Source organism: Falco cherrug, chromosome 9 (assembly GCF_023634085.1).
Source record: "Falco cherrug isolate bFalChe1 chromosome 9, bFalChe1.pri, whole genome shotgun sequence".
Classification (NCBI taxonomy): Eukaryota; Metazoa; Chordata; class Aves; order Falconiformes; family Falconidae; genus Falco; species Falco cherrug.
This window is the reverse complement of record NC_073705.1, coordinates 37,666,854-37,683,153: the sequence shown is the minus strand read 5'-3', so window position 1 is coordinate 37,683,153 and position 16,300 is coordinate 37,666,854. Positions and strand designations below refer to the sequence as shown.

The 16,300-nt window shown below is 56.7% G+C and overlaps 2 protein-coding genes across 7 annotated transcripts in view; both read right to left on the bottom strand.

Moving 5' to 3' along the window:
* Positions 1-382: 382 nt before the first annotated feature.
* On the bottom strand, positions 383-5,950 carry SPOCK2 (SPARC (osteonectin), cwcv and kazal like domains proteoglycan 2). 3 transcript variants are annotated; one of them, XM_055721443.1, is made up of 12 exons: positions 5,588-5,950; positions 3,444-3,452; positions 3,165-3,210; positions 2,769-2,883; positions 2,573-2,675; positions 2,382-2,490; positions 2,191-2,310; positions 1,897-2,115; positions 1,306-1,368; positions 1,028-1,165; positions 787-949; positions 383-592 (listed from the first exon to the last, which is right to left on the bottom strand). In XM_055721443.1, the coding sequence occupies exons 1-11, from the start codon at positions 5,801-5,803 to the stop codon at positions 804-806; spliced, it is 1,284 nt and encodes a 427-aa protein (XP_055577418.1). In that variant the 5' UTR covers positions 5,804-5,950; the 3' UTR covers positions 383-592; positions 787-803. The 3 variants fall into 3 exon arrangements, with proteins under 3 accessions (XP_055577418.1, XP_055577419.1, XP_055577420.1); XM_055721444.1 differs by having other exon boundaries at positions 808-949; XM_055721445.1 differs by lacking the exon at positions 3,444-3,452 and having other exon boundaries at positions 383-949; positions 5,588-5,949.
* Positions 5,951-6,738: 788 nt separating this feature from the next.
* ASCC1 (activating signal cointegrator 1 complex subunit 1) overlaps positions 6,739-16,300 on the bottom strand; it is a 40,370-nt gene continuing 30,808 nt past the window's right edge. For 2 of the 4 annotated variants that reach the window (XM_055720207.1, XM_055720206.1), the window contains exon 10: positions 6,739-6,966. In XM_055720207.1, coding sequence (XP_055576182.1) covers positions 6,754-6,966 — 213 coding nt within the window. In that variant the 3' untranslated portion in view covers positions 6,739-6,753. The other 2 variants (XM_005433430.4, XM_055720208.1) reach the window with 2 other exon arrangements.

Here is a 16,300-nt window from a genome sequence, read left to right as displayed (position 1 = left end):
GAGCAATGGCAGTTCTGGGTCCTGCTATGGCTCAGGGCCCTGGGGTGGGGGGTGTCAGTTTGGGGTTGGGATCCTGGAGAGGATCAGGGGCTGGGGGGTCGGGGCACAGTTGGTGCTGGGACGCTGGGGGGGGGGAGGTTGTTCCAGCCCCACGGCAGTTGAGTCTGGGGACCAAACTCGGGGGCGCTGGCAGGTGCACCCCCACCCCTGACCCCTCTACCCCAACCACCCCAGCCCACCCAAACTGAGGGGCAGCAGCAGGGCACCACCAGCAGCCCTGATGCCCCCCACAGGGGGGGAACCCCCCAGCACCCCGTGCAGGGCTGGTGGGTGCAGGCAGGGCCTGGGGGGGGTTGCGGGGGGAGGAACGGGCAGGCGAGGGTTTGACACAGCACGGGGTATTTATTTCACAGCCGCTACACAACGCCGGGGCCGGGGTGTCCACGCAAGCACAGCATGGGGTGGGGGATGTGGGGCAGCTTATCTATGGGGGTTTGTTGTTGGTTTTGGGTTTTTTCCTTTTTTTCCCACTTTTATTAGCGCCGTTTGCCCGGTTGAAGACCACGCAGCAGCACACTAGGCCTACAAGGCTCTACCCAAAAAAAAAAAAAGCTCAAATTCGCACAAGTGCGGCCCCCGCCCCACTCGCCCCCTCCCCGGGCGAGCAGCCCGACACCCCGTCCCACACGGGGGCCGGGGGGGCTGCACCCACCCCATGCCACACCGGCAGCAGGGGGGTCATGGGGACCCCCAGCTGGGGGGCTGCCGCCCGGCCGTGCCGCCCACCGGGCTCTCTTGCTTCTCTACCAGATGTAGCCGCCGTCATCGCCCTCGCCCGCTTCACCCTCCTCTTCCTCGCCTTCCTCGCCCGCCTCCTCCGGCTCCTTCTCCTCCTCGTCCTCCCAGCCCACGCTGCTCCCAAAGTCGCCTGAAAACCCCGCCGCCTCCTCTGCGGGGGCGAGGGGCAGAGGCTCACAGCTGGTTCCTGGGCTGTGGCCCTCCCCCCCAGCTCCCACCCTGCGCTCACCGCAGTCGGGGCTGCCACGGCCACGGGTGCCCGTCAGCTCGGCGCCGTGCTGGTCCACACACCAGCACTCCCCGCCGCCCGGCTCACACTGTGCCCGCCGGTAGTACCCATCCTCGTCGCAGCTGGGGATGAAGGTGCCTGCAGGGAAGCGATGACCCCCCCGCCCACCCCCAAACACATGCAGTGCAAGAGCCCCCCGCGGAGCTCCCCATCCTCATTCCCAGCCCACCTGTACGGGGCCTTGCCAGGGGACAGGGGCCCCAGGACCCCCCACTCACCCGGCTTTTTTTTGGCTGCTTCTTGGATCTGAATCTTCTCCAGCTCCCGGAGACAGGGCGGCTCTGCAGCACCCCACGCTGCTCTTAGGGGGGGGGCGCAGCACACCCGCGGCGGGCATCCCTGACCCCACGGCACACGCCCCCGGCTGCCGCAGCATGCCTTCCCCTATGGTGTGCATCCCCCCTCGGCCTGTGACACGCACCCCCCCCCAAACCCTGCAGCATGCATCCCCGTGCTGTGCACCCCCCCCGTGGTGTGCCTCCCTGCGACCCCACAGCATGCACATCCCCTATCCCCCAGTGTGCAGCCCCCCCACCCCACAGCACGCATTCCCCACGAACCCACAGTGTACGTCCCCCCAAGTACCGTGGCACGCACCCCTCCCGTGATTTGCATCCCCTCCAGACCCCGTGGCAAGCATCCCCCCCCCCCGCAACCCCACAGCATGGAGTCCCTGCGACCCCACGGTGTGCATCCCCCCCGGCATGCACCCCCCAACCCTGCCGTGTGCATCCTCCCGACCCCACCGTGTACATCCCCACACCACCCCCCCCACCCAAGCACGCACCCCCCGCCCCGGCGCAACGCACTTTCCCTCCAGAAGCAGAAGCACCACTCGGGAGCGGAGACGCGGCCGTCCTTGGAGGTGTCACAGGAGTTGAAGAAGGCGCGGATGCACACCTCATACTTGTCCAGGTTGATGGCGGCCAGCTCGGTCGCCTCCAGGAAGAGATCCCCGCTCGTGTCCAGCCGGGCAAACATCCATCCCACCGCCTCCTTGCAGCTGGCCGCCACGCTCCTCTCCAGCGCTGCGGGGCGGGATGCGGCCCATGGCTGCCCAGCTCCCTCCCGGGGAGAGCTCCCCGCGCAGAGGGGACACGTACCGCTGGCGGGGCTGGCGGGGAGGCCACCGGAGCCGTTCTGCTTGGCGTTCTCCTTCAGGAGCTGGAACCAGTCACGCAGCCGGTCTCCCAGGTCAGCCAGGTCCTGCCCAGTGCACGGCTCTGGGGCGGGGAGCGGTGGCGTCAGGCCAGGCAGGTTCGGGGCCGCCCCCGGAGCCCCCCGCCCTGCTCACCTTGCTTGCCGCCGCCGGCGGGGCTGTGCGGGGTTGGGCAGGGGCATTGCCCCTCACACCGCACCGTCAGCTGCTTGCTGGCCAGGCAAGCCTGCTGCTCCAGCTTGCACTGTGGGGTGGCAGTGGGACGTCGGCGGGGGGGGACACAGCGCAGTGTCCCCCTCCCTGCAGCGAGGTGCCATCGTCCTTACCGCCGAGCTGTAGGTGTGGCCATCGGAACCGCAGACGGCAGCGAGCGGGGCAGCGTGGCAGGGCTTGCAGCTCCCATGCCCCTTGGTGCCCAGTGGCTTGATTCTGCACAGGGCGAGAGGCATGGGGGCATGGTGCCGAGCCCCCGCCTCAGCTCCCCGCTGCGGCCGGCTCAGCCCCGGCCCCCTGCCCTCCTACCTGTGCTCCAGCTTCTTGCGGCTGATGCACATGGCGCGCTGGTAGCCCTGCGCCACGCACACCTTGTGCCGGCTGCACTTCACCTTCTGGCAGGGGTCCTTGGTGGTGTCCAGGGCTGGGGGGGTAGAGAGGGGCCGGGGCAGGCAGGGACTCCGGGGGAGCCCCAGCAGTGCTGGCCACCCGCCGGCCTGGCACAAAGCACCATTCAAGCTGCAGCTGGGCAGCCGCCACGGCACCAGCTGCCGCTTCCCGGCACACACCAGCCCCACTGCTGCTCCCAGCCGGAAGGGAAAAGCCCGGGGGGTGTGGGCAGAAAGTGTCCCCACCACCACGCCAGCTGGCACCGAGCCCCCTGCGCCCCATCCCAAACACATCCCAGCTCCATCCCAGCGATACCTTCATCCCCGGGCTGGTTGTCCTCCCAGCTCTTAATGTAGTCATCCTGCAAAGGGGGGAGAGCTGGGATGAGTGCAGGCCGTGGGAGAGGTGACCCCGGGCCAGGTGTGCTACCACCCTGCTGAGGGCCGCTGGCCCAGCAAGGCTCCCTCTACACACACGTGCACTGCACACACACCCTGGCACCCCCACAGCGGGACGGGAGTAAGCAGGCATGGGGAGCAGCCTCCCCCCCAACAGCGGGCTGCCACCTCGGCGAGGCAGCCCCTTGATGCTCACCTCCACCTCCTGGCAGCACAGCGGTGAGACGGCCCGGCCAACACCAAAAAAAGAGAAAAAGAGAGCGCCCACTGTCAGCTCTGGGGCAGCCCAGGCCACAGTGACAGGCACCCTGTGCCACTTGGGCACCCCAACCTTCCGAGGTGCCCAAAGCTCTCGTCACCAGCCCCAGATGTCACCGGTGCCCACTGTCAATAAGCTCGCCCATCTCTGGCTCCAGACCTATAATCCTGGAGAGCCTTTACACAGGATAAAACCTTCCCCCATCATCCCTTGGCTGGCCGGGAAAGGCAGGGAACAGGGACGGAAGAGGCACGGGGTGGAGGAAGCCCCTGGGAGCCCAGCAAGGCCCCACCGGGATCCCCATGGGGTGATGGTCCTCATGCTGCCACCCCAGTTTTTCAGCAGCGAGCCCAGGAGCAGGCTAAGATGATTGTTGCTGCCTGGGGAGGCAGAGCTGCTCCCGCGGGGCCCCAAAAGCATCCTGAGGGCGGAGGGGAGCAGCAGGGATTCAAACCCTCCCAACAGGCGGCATTGCTCGCCCCGCAGGATGCTCTGGGGTGGGTTTGTGATAAGGCAGGAGCACCTCTGCCACCCCAGGGAGGATGGGCAGGGTTTTGGATGGCAGCTTGGAGCGGAGGCGCAGGAGGCAGCTCCGGAAGGGTTGCCTCTTGCTCCGGCGCAGCGGCGTTTGCACCGCAATCGATAGCCCGCGTTCCCGTGCCGTGATTAGTAACACTGCGGCGCCCGGCAGCTCCCTGCGGTGCCAGCGGCCTCCTCCCTGCTGCACGGCAGGTCGTGCTCCCCCCCACCAGCGCTGCTTTGCTGAAAAACCCACAAATCCATAGGATTTGCTTATTAATCCGCACTAACCACCAGCAGGGCTGCAGCCCCCCGGCCCAGCAGCCCTGGCACTGCTGGGCGGGCCCCACACGTGCTGCTAGCACTGGGGAGGGGGGTCTCTCGGCCCCAAACCCCTCCAGGGATGCCCAGTGCCATGGGGGGATGGGCACACGTGCTCCCCCTTGAGCATCTGCAGCCAGCTGAGGTCCCAGGTGCCCAGCGCTGGTGTCGGCCAGCCAGGTATGTCGCTGGCGGGGGTCTCCAGGGAGGTGTTCACCCCCTTCCCTTGCGCCCTCTGCTGTGCTCTGCCCCCCTAACTGGTTTATCTGGGGGGGGGGCGGTGTCCCCCGCCCTGCCCCGCGCTGAGGCACATCTCCCAGCGGAGCATCCTTGCTGCCAAGGTGAACCCGAGTGCGCATCCGAACAAAGAGCAAGGGGCTGGCTGGGGCGGGGGGCGGCTCGGGGTGCACCCCCTCCCCGCTCGGCTGCTGCAGGCCCCCTGCCCCCCCCGCGGGTGGGGCTGCAGTGCTGTGCCCCTGCCCTGCAGGACACGAGCTGGGGTGTGAAATGAGCCCAGGAAAGATCCCCGGCCGCCCCATAAAATTAAGGGCTGGAACCAAATGCCGTTGAGGCTGCTGGTAAGAGCTGCGTAAAAGCACGGGGTTACGGGGTCCTGAGCCCAGTGTGCCAGGTCACCTGCGCCGCTCCAGCAGCGGCTGCATCCTCACGCTCCCTGCTTTGCGTCCCCCCATCCCCGGGGACCCCCACCCCAGGGCCGTCCGCGGCACCCGGCAGGGCTCAGGGGAGCGGGATGCGGGGGGCTGCCCGCGCCCCGAGCTGCGCTGATCTGTCACCGAGCGGCCGAGCGGCGCAGCCCCCCCCCGCCCACAAAGGGCCTGCCGGTGCCCCTGCCTGGGCCCGACGCGGTGCGTTGGGGACAGGGTGCGGGGGACAGCACCCCCACGTCCCTGCCGAGGCTGGCTTTGGCATCGAGCCCTGGCCGCGGTGGCCTCAGCATCAGCCACGCCAGCTTTGGCGGCGGGCACGGTGGCAGCGGCGCTGGCGCTGCCGAAGCCGGTGAGCATCCCCCGGGTACCGGGGCCGACGGCCGCCCACGGCCGCAGCGGGCGGCGGCGGGATGCGGGTAGCGGCGAGCATCCCCGGCCGCCTGCGGCGGGGCCGGGGGAGGGTCGTGCTGCGGCAGCCGCAGCGGCGGGGCGGGGAGGGGGCTCCCGGTGCCCGGCGGCGCGTCCCGTGCCCGCCCCCTGCCCGGCCTCGCCCCGCTGCCGGCTCGGACTCACGTCTCGGAAGCGGTTCCAGTGCTTGATCCTGCCGCCGTACTGGGAGATGGAGGAGAGCCACTGCTCGTCCTCCATGAAATTGCCGGGGCTTTCCCCCGCCACGGCGGGCCCGGGGCCGGTGGCGGGGCCGGCGGCGGGCCCGGGGCCGGCGGCGGCGGCGTGCAGGAGCAGGGCCAGCAGGGCCAGCAGGGCGCGGCGCCCGCCGCAGCCCCGCATGCTGCCGCAGCGCCGGGGGGAGCGGGCGGCGCGGCGGGAGGGGAGCGGAGCGGTGCGGTGCGGTGCGGTGCGGAGCGGTGCGCACGGGGAGGCGCCGGCGGCGAGTGCGGCCGCGGGGCGGCACCGGGCGGCACCGGCGGGAGGGCCGGGGCGGGGCCTCCGCCGCGCCCGCCGCACCTGCGCGCCGGCACCGAGACGGAGGAGCCGCCGCCGCGGCACGGCCGCAGCCCCGGTCCCTGCCCTGTCCCCATCCCACATCCCGTGCCCCTGCCACATCCCTGCCCTGCACCCCTCATCCCTGGTCCCTACCATGTCACCATCCCACGTCCTCTGTCCCTGCCCTGTTCCCAGCCTGCATGCCATCTCCCAGCTGTGCTCCCACGCTGCATCCCCTGACCCCGCCAGGCCCCCACTCTGCAGGCCTCAACCTCCACCCCCACCAAATCCCTATCCTGGAATATCTGTTTTCCCCACCTTCTAGCCTGTCCCCATCCTATATCCTCTGTCCCTGTCATGTCCCCACCCTGCATCCTCTGTCCCTGTGGTCCTTCGGCCACCCTGCAGAGAATTTTGGGCCTCTGGGGAAGATGCCCACCGCTGCCCCAAGGCAGGTCACAGAGTGGAGTGGGGCAGGTGGGTTTCACACCACTGTTTTGGAGCTTTCCCCTCCTCTCAGCCAGGGGAAGGCAGGCAGGGTGAGCACAGAGCTGCTTGCAGGGACATCTCTGTCCGCTGAGGCTTGGCAAGGAAGGCCAGTGACAACTTTCCTTGGCTGCTGCTGCCTCGCAGCTGCAGCCCAGGGAGCTCCCAGCACACACACGGCTTTTCTTCTCCCTGTGAGGATGCTCAGGATGGAGAGAAAACACAGTGCTGCATTTCCTTACAGGAAAAGCAGTAGCTATGGCCCACGGGCAGGTGCACGTGCTGTCCCTGAAATAGCAATGCTGACCCTAAGCGAGGCTGCTACAGCTGGAAATATGCCTTTCAGGTGCTGCTTTTAAGAAAATAGTGTTACTTTCAACTTTACGGTTAACAACAAACCGACCTGTGCTCCAGCGAGGCTTGCTGCCGAGCAAAATGACGGGCGGAAAACAACTTTCCTCTTCTTCTGTGCAATAAGGACACAAGGATCTGCAAGCGAGGCAGCCAGGCTCCAACACAGCCTAGACAGGGGAAAGAAACAGAGCCGCAGATTTTAGTTTTAACAAGCTTTAGGCAAGTTCTAAAGTTCTAGGCTGTGTCTTGCAAACCCGTAACAGTGCCTGGTTTAATGGGATTTCAATTCATCGGTGCAGGATCATGCATAAAATGAAGTTTTATTGTTGCTCAGTATGAAACTGTTCTGATTATATTAATAAATAATTATAGAAAAGGGAAAATCCTTAGTAAATCCATCACGGTACATTTTCTTCTGCCCCAGACCCCCTGAAAAGCAGTAGGTGTGTTTTACTTCCGCGAGTAGCTTCCTTATGTAAGGGTAAGGGGATACAACACCCAAATCTGCCCCTCTCCTTCGTACAATAAACACTTTCATTTCAAAAGCTCTGCCGGCAAAGCAGAGCTGCCACTCCACCAGGCTCACATGTGTGCTTAACGTTTTACAAGGGGATCAAGCGAGGCGTAAATTTAAGTACATACACAACGGTTTGCTGGATCACAGCCTAACCTACCACTCGACTCTGCGGATGAGAGGAAAAGACCAGAACCCTTAATTCTGCCCAGGGACGGAGGTGTGAAACTAATTTAGCCATGCCAGGCTAGAGCAGCAGGATAAGCCATTTACCACTGAAATTCAACCAGCTTCCAAATAGTCACAGAAATAATTGTCATTAAAATATGTCTACACCAGTGGGAAGGGGAGGAGCATCCTCAAATTGGCCCTTCTTTGTAGAAAAGCTGTGTTTGCCTCCATGCTGAGATGCTGTTTGCAAGGTCAAAGTTAGTCCTGCATTAGGGAGGTGGGAAGGCTTAGTCCCAAAGCCAGCTGCACTACGAGCCCACCTCAATAAAGAACTCAGAATCGCCAGTATTAGGTGACAATGGAGCAAAGCAGGTGCGATAGAAATGCCACCGATGCCCTGTTAAGGAAAACTTGAGTGCAAACAGCACCTCATGTCCTGCAGTGCTTAGCTTCTTGGCGAGAGTTGTTCAAAACCCAGGAGGCAGAAGCTTTCTGAGGTGCATCTCCCCTTCCTGCAGCAGGGAGCACAGCTGGCGGCTATGCGAGCAGCTCCCAGGTACGTTCTTTGGGTGGCTGCTGAGATTTGCCAAGTACCTCTTCAGGCTGGTGGAAAGATGACAGTGACTGTTGTTAAGTGCTCTCAGCACCTCCATGCATCAGGCTGCTAGCAAGCATGCCGGTGCTCTGCTTGCTGAGCGAACGGTTTCAAAGGCGGCCCTTCCTCCTCTGCTTGGAGAGCACAAAGGCGTTTAGCTGCAAGGAAAAGCAGAGACAAAAAGCCCAACAGTGGTAATTGGGTACAAGCATGGATTCCAGGGTAAAGGGCATCCAGCAAAACCACACATTATTTGATTTCCTGGCAGACAGGCTTGAAAGTGGAGATAGGTAAGCAATTTGGTCTTGGAAACACAACCGGCAATGCATCTGGGGGAAAAAAAAGGAAAACCACCCAAAATCCTGACTGCCTCCCACTGCTGTTTGTGCATGCAGTCAGAGCACAGCCACACAGCCAGCTCACTTTGGGAGGGAGGAAACAGGCTGAAAACCTCTTAAAACCGATCACTAGTACAAGTGGGTGCTGCTGGAGCAGCCCCATCCCCAACTAACACACTCTCCGCCTCAATGACAGCGTAATTCCACATTCATGGCAGCAACTAGGAACAGGCAGCAGCAGCCACTGCAACCGCCAGGTTCTTGCAAAACAACTAAACACCAGCATTTTCCATTTTTCAAAGCGTTCATCCTCGGGCGAGTTGAAAGCCTGTGTCACTATTCTTAACGTGGAGATTTACAAGAAAAAACAGTCATCTTCAGATGTCTGAACGATTCACAATGGTATCAAAGAGTTTTGCGCTTCTATCAATGGAGAATCTACCTACAAGGCATATATTTTTTGACATGCTCCAAAACGGTCACTGGAAAGAGCTCTTACTGTAAATGCTTTCTTATTAACATAGTTGTGTGCTGGAAGTTTAATTACAGAAACTATCAATGCAACAGGAGATAAACACTTTTCTTTTGAAGGGAATTCATTTATTTGCAGATCTACATCACACAGGCACGTTGTTGGAGATCCAAGCAACGCCTGACCTCAATATCATTAAATCATGCTCCGGGGAGCTCTCTTGGATTTTAAATACCGCTTTTAAGAACAAAGTTCCTTCTTTTGAAATAAAGCCATGCTTAAACATCAGCAATACCCCAAATGCCACCTGCACCAGTTTTTCTAGTTGTTTTCTTGGAAAACAAACAGGCAACAGACATCAAATGGGCAACTCTGCGACATTTTGGTTACCAGTGGAGAAACGAGGCGGAAGGACCCCGGTTCCCCCTGAAGGGAGGGCAGGCAATACGTGTAGGAAAAGCTGCAGGGAAATGCCATGGTTCCTGGCTGCAATGTGCTTTTGAGGAGTCACAAGGCATCCCTGCTTGGAGTTCCCAGGTTCCCATCCAAAATTCATGTCCCATTAAAATGTTTCACTGATGAACTGCATGCCTCTGCGCACAGACTGGACCTGCTGCAGCAGCCCTGTTGCTGCTTCAGGAGAAGGTCAGCTGCCCGGATGTCGCGTAGTAGCCAGAGGCGTCTGAAGAGAACCTCTGGGAAAGACGCACTGAGTCTAGCTGCACCTCTCCAAAGTAGAAGTTCTCAAAGAGCTGAAAGAGAGGAGAAAAAACATTTGAGGGACACCTAGAGAAATGCAGCCTGCAGCTGATCCACAAATCTCTTGCAAGAGCTGGCCCTGCAAACAGCCTCCACTCGTGGACTTGCTTTAGCTTTAATGAAACTATTCTTTAAATTATTTTTCCCCCTGGAGACTGCACTTAACCTTCAAAGCAAACAGGGTATGAAATGAACACCTCTTCTTATCTACAGCAGCAGTTGCTCAAACCTCCTGTACCCTCCTTTCTGACTATGTCTCGTTTAGGGAGCTTGGGGAGGCTATTCACTGCCCTGAAGGCCACCACCCCTGGGTGGCTCCTAAAGTCGCAGGCTCCGCAGGAGCAAGGACTGAGGCCCAGGACATTTTTTACCAACCCAGGCCAGAGGATGTACGACTTCATAGTTATGGCTCAGTCCTAATTCAAACTAGCAGGCTAGAGGCGCAAGGCTCTTCATCCCAGCACTGACCCCGCTTTGTTCAACAAATCCTTCTTTGTTCAGCAAAGACTTGAGTGCAAATTAATGAAAGCAAGCCAACTCTGGGACCTGGAGGGCGTGTCTCTGCTGATTAATCCAAGCTATGAAGCAGACCAAAAAAATGACATCAGAATTTCTTAGAGGGAAATTCAGCAATATTGCTGGAAAGGCATCACGTCCAAGCGTAAAGTGCTCCTCCTGTTCCATTAAGACACAGGAAATTGCTCTACCTGGAAACATCAGTCATGCCTTAGGAAAAGCTTTTCAGTGGAAATGCTAATTTCAAAACTCTGCTCAAATGGATTGCTGTGAGTCACCAAAGGCCTTAGCAGTGACACCTCCCCACCGCCAAGATCTTCAGAATGTCCATTCCATCTGCCTCCTATTGAACTTTCTACCTGCCCCTGCAGGCACTGGCTCATGACAGTCGCACACCCCTTCCTGCCATTACAGAAGGCATCAATGATAACAGGCAATGAAAGCCGAAGCATTAATTACAACACATTCTCCTAGAGCCAAAGATGCACCAATTCCCCCAAACAGCAAATTATGAAAACCCCAAACACCTAGTTGGCATCTGAAAGGCTGCACTTCACCTCCAAAAAGGCACTTGGCTCTGCTTGGCACTGATTTAGGCACCACTGCGACTGCTCTTTTGTTGGTGCTCCCAAGGGTATTCTACTTTGCAAATACCCCTTTTTCACAAGGGGACCAGCTAGGTTTCTTTCAGGACAATTCCTGGTTTTGCTGTCACTCCTCCACACAGGTAAAGTGTTTTAGGGAAGGCCATTCCCTGCCAGTCTTCAAAGCAGAGCGAGCAGTGCTTCGGCCAGGGAGCACAACCAAGGTACATAGGCCACTGACCAGATGCCAGGCACCACGGTGAATCCAGCCCCTTCTCCAGACTGCCAGCTCACCCAGACAGCTCTCCACTCAGGATTTGGCCGAGGCCAGCAATTCCTTACTGACACACAACAGTCAGAATGGCATCTCCGAAGAGAAGGGGTATTTATGCGTGCCGAGCCAGCTCCCAGTGATTGCTAAGCCCCTGCTTCAGTTTGAAATGGCTGCAGCTGCAGTCAGACATGCTGCAGAGTGCCTGCTGCCAGCGGCCCACCTGCCAGCGACTACCTCCTCCTCCCTGGACCTGCCTGTGTGGCAGCAAGGGCAGCCAACCCACAAGCTGCTTCGGCAAAAGGCATTTGGATTAGCACAAATGCCGTGAAGAGCTGAGTTTCTGCACTGGATCATCTAGTCACAGCGTGCCCACCAAGGAGAGGCTCGCCTGCACCTTCCTGCAGCTCATCCTGCCTTTGGGGTGACACTCATCTCTTAAGACCCCGGCACAATGACTTACTTTGCACAGAGCCCAAAGTAATTTGCTGCTAATCACTCAGACTCTTATTAAGCTGCAGCTTGCTGCCAGTTCTTCTGAGCGCATACCGGGCAGGAGCCAGGCACCCCACCACAGAGGTCATGCAGGTCCCCATCCCAGCAAGAGCCCCTGGTGCAGAAGCCTGGCTTTAAGGAACACTGTGTGAGTGGCTCCATGCAGCCGGTGCCCTGAAGTGGGGACCTTGTTGAAAAGAAGTTGTGCTAAGGGAGCATCTCAAACAGGGAGAGGAGAAGAGAACAGAGAAATGACTACAGTCATACAAACGCCATTTTATACAATTAAAGATTTATATAATTAAAGATTAATTATGTTCCCAAAAGCCTGTGTAGTTCATGTTAGAGGACTTGGGATAAAATGTCTCATTAATAAGAGATGGTAGTAAAAAGGGGCTGGTCTCCTTTCTCTTCTTGTTTTGGCTGATCTGAGAAGGAAGGATGACTCCCAGCTCTCCAGGGCTTGCTGCAGTGCTTGCCACCAGCAGGCCCACTCACTCCAAACCGTAACACCCGTCTCTGTCAAAATGGTCATTCATATGGACACTCCCTTCCTTCACAGAGCACTCTCCACCCAGCAAAAATGGAAATAATTTCTCTCCATTCCGAATGGAGGGAGTGGTAGGTGCACTGGTAAGCAAGGAGGTACCAGGATTTGAAAAGGATTTTATTAAAAGAGAAGGGGGATAAGATGCATTTATTTCTGTACAATCAAGTCTTCGCAAACATGAAGAAAACCAACAAAATGCTGGGATGCGCTGATCTCATCAGCAGCCCTGGATGTCAAACTTTTTACCAAAAATGGCCAAAGGAAAGAGTCTTTCAAATACTTGTTTATATTATCTCTGCACACCACAACCTGTTTTTCTTACAAAACACATGTATGTCAAAGCAAAAATTAGTTAAGGAGACAAATGCTCCCCCCAGCCCTTCTTGCCTAGCACAGCCTCAGACACATCAGATCAGAAAGACAAAGTCCCAGAAGATGCTGCCCAGATCAAGGGCCTTCCATTTGTACACTACTATGAGCAAAACAAAATCCTTGGACCAAAGCACTTTGTATTCCCTTGGCTTTTTTAAGACCTACCACCTCTCGTGTGTCCAAGCGTGTGTGTGTTTCCCAGGGAGAACACTGCTATAACTATTGATTTTTGGTATATGCAGCTGTAGTTTCTGAAAGTAAACATGCTACAGGATTTAGGGGACAACCACAGACACTTTTTTCTGCTCTTGTTTCAAGCCAGCTTCACACTGATGCTTCTTTGCTCCCTGAGGCTTCCCGCAACAGAAGCCACTGGACACCAGGTGTGGGGATAGCAGCTGAGCCGCTGTAAGGCCAAGATCTGCCTCGGGCAGTGGGGAGGGAGGCCCCTCAAACATCATCCTCTGAGACCCCTGAAACACCGGGAACTGGCTTCCCATCACAAAAGCATCACAAGCTCGGGTCCCCAGGGGCTTGGGAAGAGATTTCAGAAGGCCAAGTCTGCTTTTGACTTTCACTTCTATTTATCTTGGGAAGAAGCCAAGCATAGCCAAGAAAGATATTTATATCTCCCCCCTCTCCACAGCCACCACGAAAACGCTCTGCTGGTGAAATGCCTCTTATAAAAGCATTTTAGCATTTTTTATTACAGGCCAGGAAAGAAGATACCTGGAGACTGTTACGCTTCATGCACAAATGCTGATAACCCTAAGACTTGCCTAGTCTCCCTCCTGTCCCTTCCCATGGGTGCCAAGGGCCTACCTTTCCTCAAAAAGGCTGCAGGGAGCATGAGGAGGCATGGATCAGGAACTAGGAAGGAGGTGGGGAAGAAAAAATGCAATCACTCACAGTGTTATCAAAAGCCATGTCATTTGAGTGGAGTGGGACGTGAGGCTCAGCAAAAGCACAGTAATTCTATAAATCCAAACATGCTGAAGGATTTATGTCCTTACTGCCTGAAGAATAAATAAGAGGTTGGGATTTTTTTTTTTATTATTATAAATGAAAATGAACCCAATGGAGGTAAAGGTCAGCTTACGAAGTCAACACCACACACGTCATGCAAGCTACTAACTCCCATCAAGGGAACAGCACTTACGAGACTAAGTGCCCTCTGTCTCCCTGCTGCCTTCCCAAATTAAATTAGAATGAAATAAGGAAAGAGCATTGTTAACTTTTAACCCCAGACCCAGCACCTCTAAGCAAATGTGCCAGAGATGTGTCCTGCCTTTCAAACCACAGCCAAAGGCTCAGAAACCACTCAGCGAGGATGCCTAGAAGGACACGGCATCTTCCATGGGGAAGAAGTGGGTGTCTAAAGAGCAGCACAGCATCCTTCCAGGAGCAGCATCCTAGGACCTGCAGGGGATGGAAGGGACTGTAGCTGCACCGCCTGCCCCAAAAGTCATGAGCCCCCGAGAGAGAGGAGTATACTGGTCCATGGATAACCCACATTTGACATGTCAGCTTGCAAACTACCATAGGCTCACATATGCAAGTGCTCCTCCATCTCCCTCTCCCTTCTGGGGGTCTGGGTCCAAGGACACAAATGCGCAGTAACGATGAAAAGCAGGCAGCTCTGCGGTAGCTCCCAGAAAACAAGCTTTTCTCCATTTCTCCCCCAAAGTCATTTATTCTGAGCCAGGAAAGCCGGCAGCATGCCTGTCATTTCTAACACCCCAATTTCTCTCATTTAAGACAATTCTGTCCAGCTGTTGGAAACCCTTCTTCCTCCGAGGTCCGTTCCCCTCTATTACCCACAAATTACACAGCAGGGCTCCCTTGGGGTGCGACAATCATTTTCTGAAGGAAAACAGAAACTGAAGACTTGTTTTGGGAGAGAAAGATTCACACATCAAACTGCTCGCTCTTTGCAAACCAAAGCCAAACATGTCAGTACAAACTTCAGCCTCCAAAACACAACTTCCTTATCAAAGGCAGAGCAACAGATCGAAATCAGGATGCCTCTTTTCTGCAATTTTCCCCCCCTTTTGCCTTAAGCCTGTAAAGGAGGTTTTACTGAAGCACTGTAGAAACAAATGCAAAGGAGGGCAATTCCTCAATGAAGCAGTTAAAACGTATGTCTAAATGATGCTGTGTTCCTGAGTGTGAGTATTTGTCAAGCAACCAACCTTGGGGGCTCGCTTCCCGCAGACAACCCTCCTAGAATGAGACAGCACCTTTGTGTTCAAACCTGGAAACAACAGTAATAAATCATGGCACTAATCCATGTAAGGACAGCAGCAACGCATTTCAGCTCCGGTTATGAAGAGCAGAGATGCCAACACAAACTGGTGCTTTTAAATCACCTGTCACGGGCTCAACAAGCATGAGAAATATTAATGGATTCGCCTGGAGAGGCACTGGGCAGCAGGAGGACAAAATAAGTCCAGACAAGGGAAGGGAGCAAGAGGTATTTAAAACTTCTTTCACGTAATCTCTGGCTTGCGCTCATGCTGCCTGGCCTGGATTTTCCTGCTACCATCAGGATTATTGATCAGTTTTTAAAGCCTTACATCGTCTACAGTAGTCAGCCAAAAAGGACCCATCCTGAATTAATAAAAGTCCAAGCAGCTCTGCCGAGAGCCTCAGTACTCAGAAATGCCAAGGGAACAACGATTCACTGCAATGCCTTGCAATTAAAAACTACCACCAAAGAGCAGCATTATCACAGGATAAAATGCATACGCGCGCACACCCCCCCCCCCCCTAGTCTGCGGGGAGCTTGCTTTGTTGTGAACTCAAGCCACAGAAAGCAGTGCCTTAGGGTAGGGGTATTATAGATTAACAGTACAAAACTGTCCCCGGTGAATCAGCGCTGCGGGCGAGCAGAGGCATGTAATGTCATTAGCCTGTGACCAATCAGCCTAAGAAACCCAGCTGCCCTCAGCAGGGAGCTGAGGGGGTGTCCCGTTTTCAGTATCTGGAACGAGCACAGAAATTCGCAACTTCTGAGATGTGAGAAGGAAGCAGCTTGCAGCTCCGGGAACCTGTGGCTGCAGATGAGCTCACGGTCATTCCTACTGCATGGTACGCTGAGGAGGGCACAGCAGCAATCCCTCCTCCTCCGTTTCATCCAGGTTGAAGGTGTTTATCCACCAAAAGATCCCTTCCAGGAAGGCACGCAAAGAGGTTGAGTACCACTTGTCTCTGCCTCCATGGGAGAACATGCGCAGGAGGATGTGCTGTGGCCATGCAAGATTGCGCCAGGGATCAGGGTCCAGCAGCAGACAGTCATGTGGAGAGAGCTCAAACCAGGAGATTAAAGTCAAGCTTCAGAGGAGCCGCAGGCTGTACAGCTTCATCTTCCCTGCACGCAGTGACAACAGTCACCAGCTCACCCAGCGGCAGATGCTACCCCTGGCGTGTCCTGATCGGGAGCAGCGGTGAATGAAAGAATGAACTCGGAAAGCTGAGAGGGATGGGAGTTTGTTTTCTGTGAGAAATCAGCATGCCACAGTGCTGTTATCCCCTTCAGGGAAGAGAAGCAGCAAACAAAATCTCAGGCACCCGCTGACAAGCATGGAGAAAAATTAAGTAGCGTTTCTGAAGAGGTGCCTCAACACGGAGCAATGGAACCTGTTTGTTTTCAGACTCTCTGCACCCTCCCCTGGATATTCGCGGTGGTACTCGCAGCAGAGCATGACCGCAACACCCCAAACCCTTCCTGCATTGTCTTACACTGCAAGGGAGGGAAGGGACCCAGACAGGATTAGACCATGGGCCCAAATAAACAACAGTCTAATTTTCCATCTCATAAGCGATGGTACATTTGAATTAACACTTGTACAAGACATCCACAGG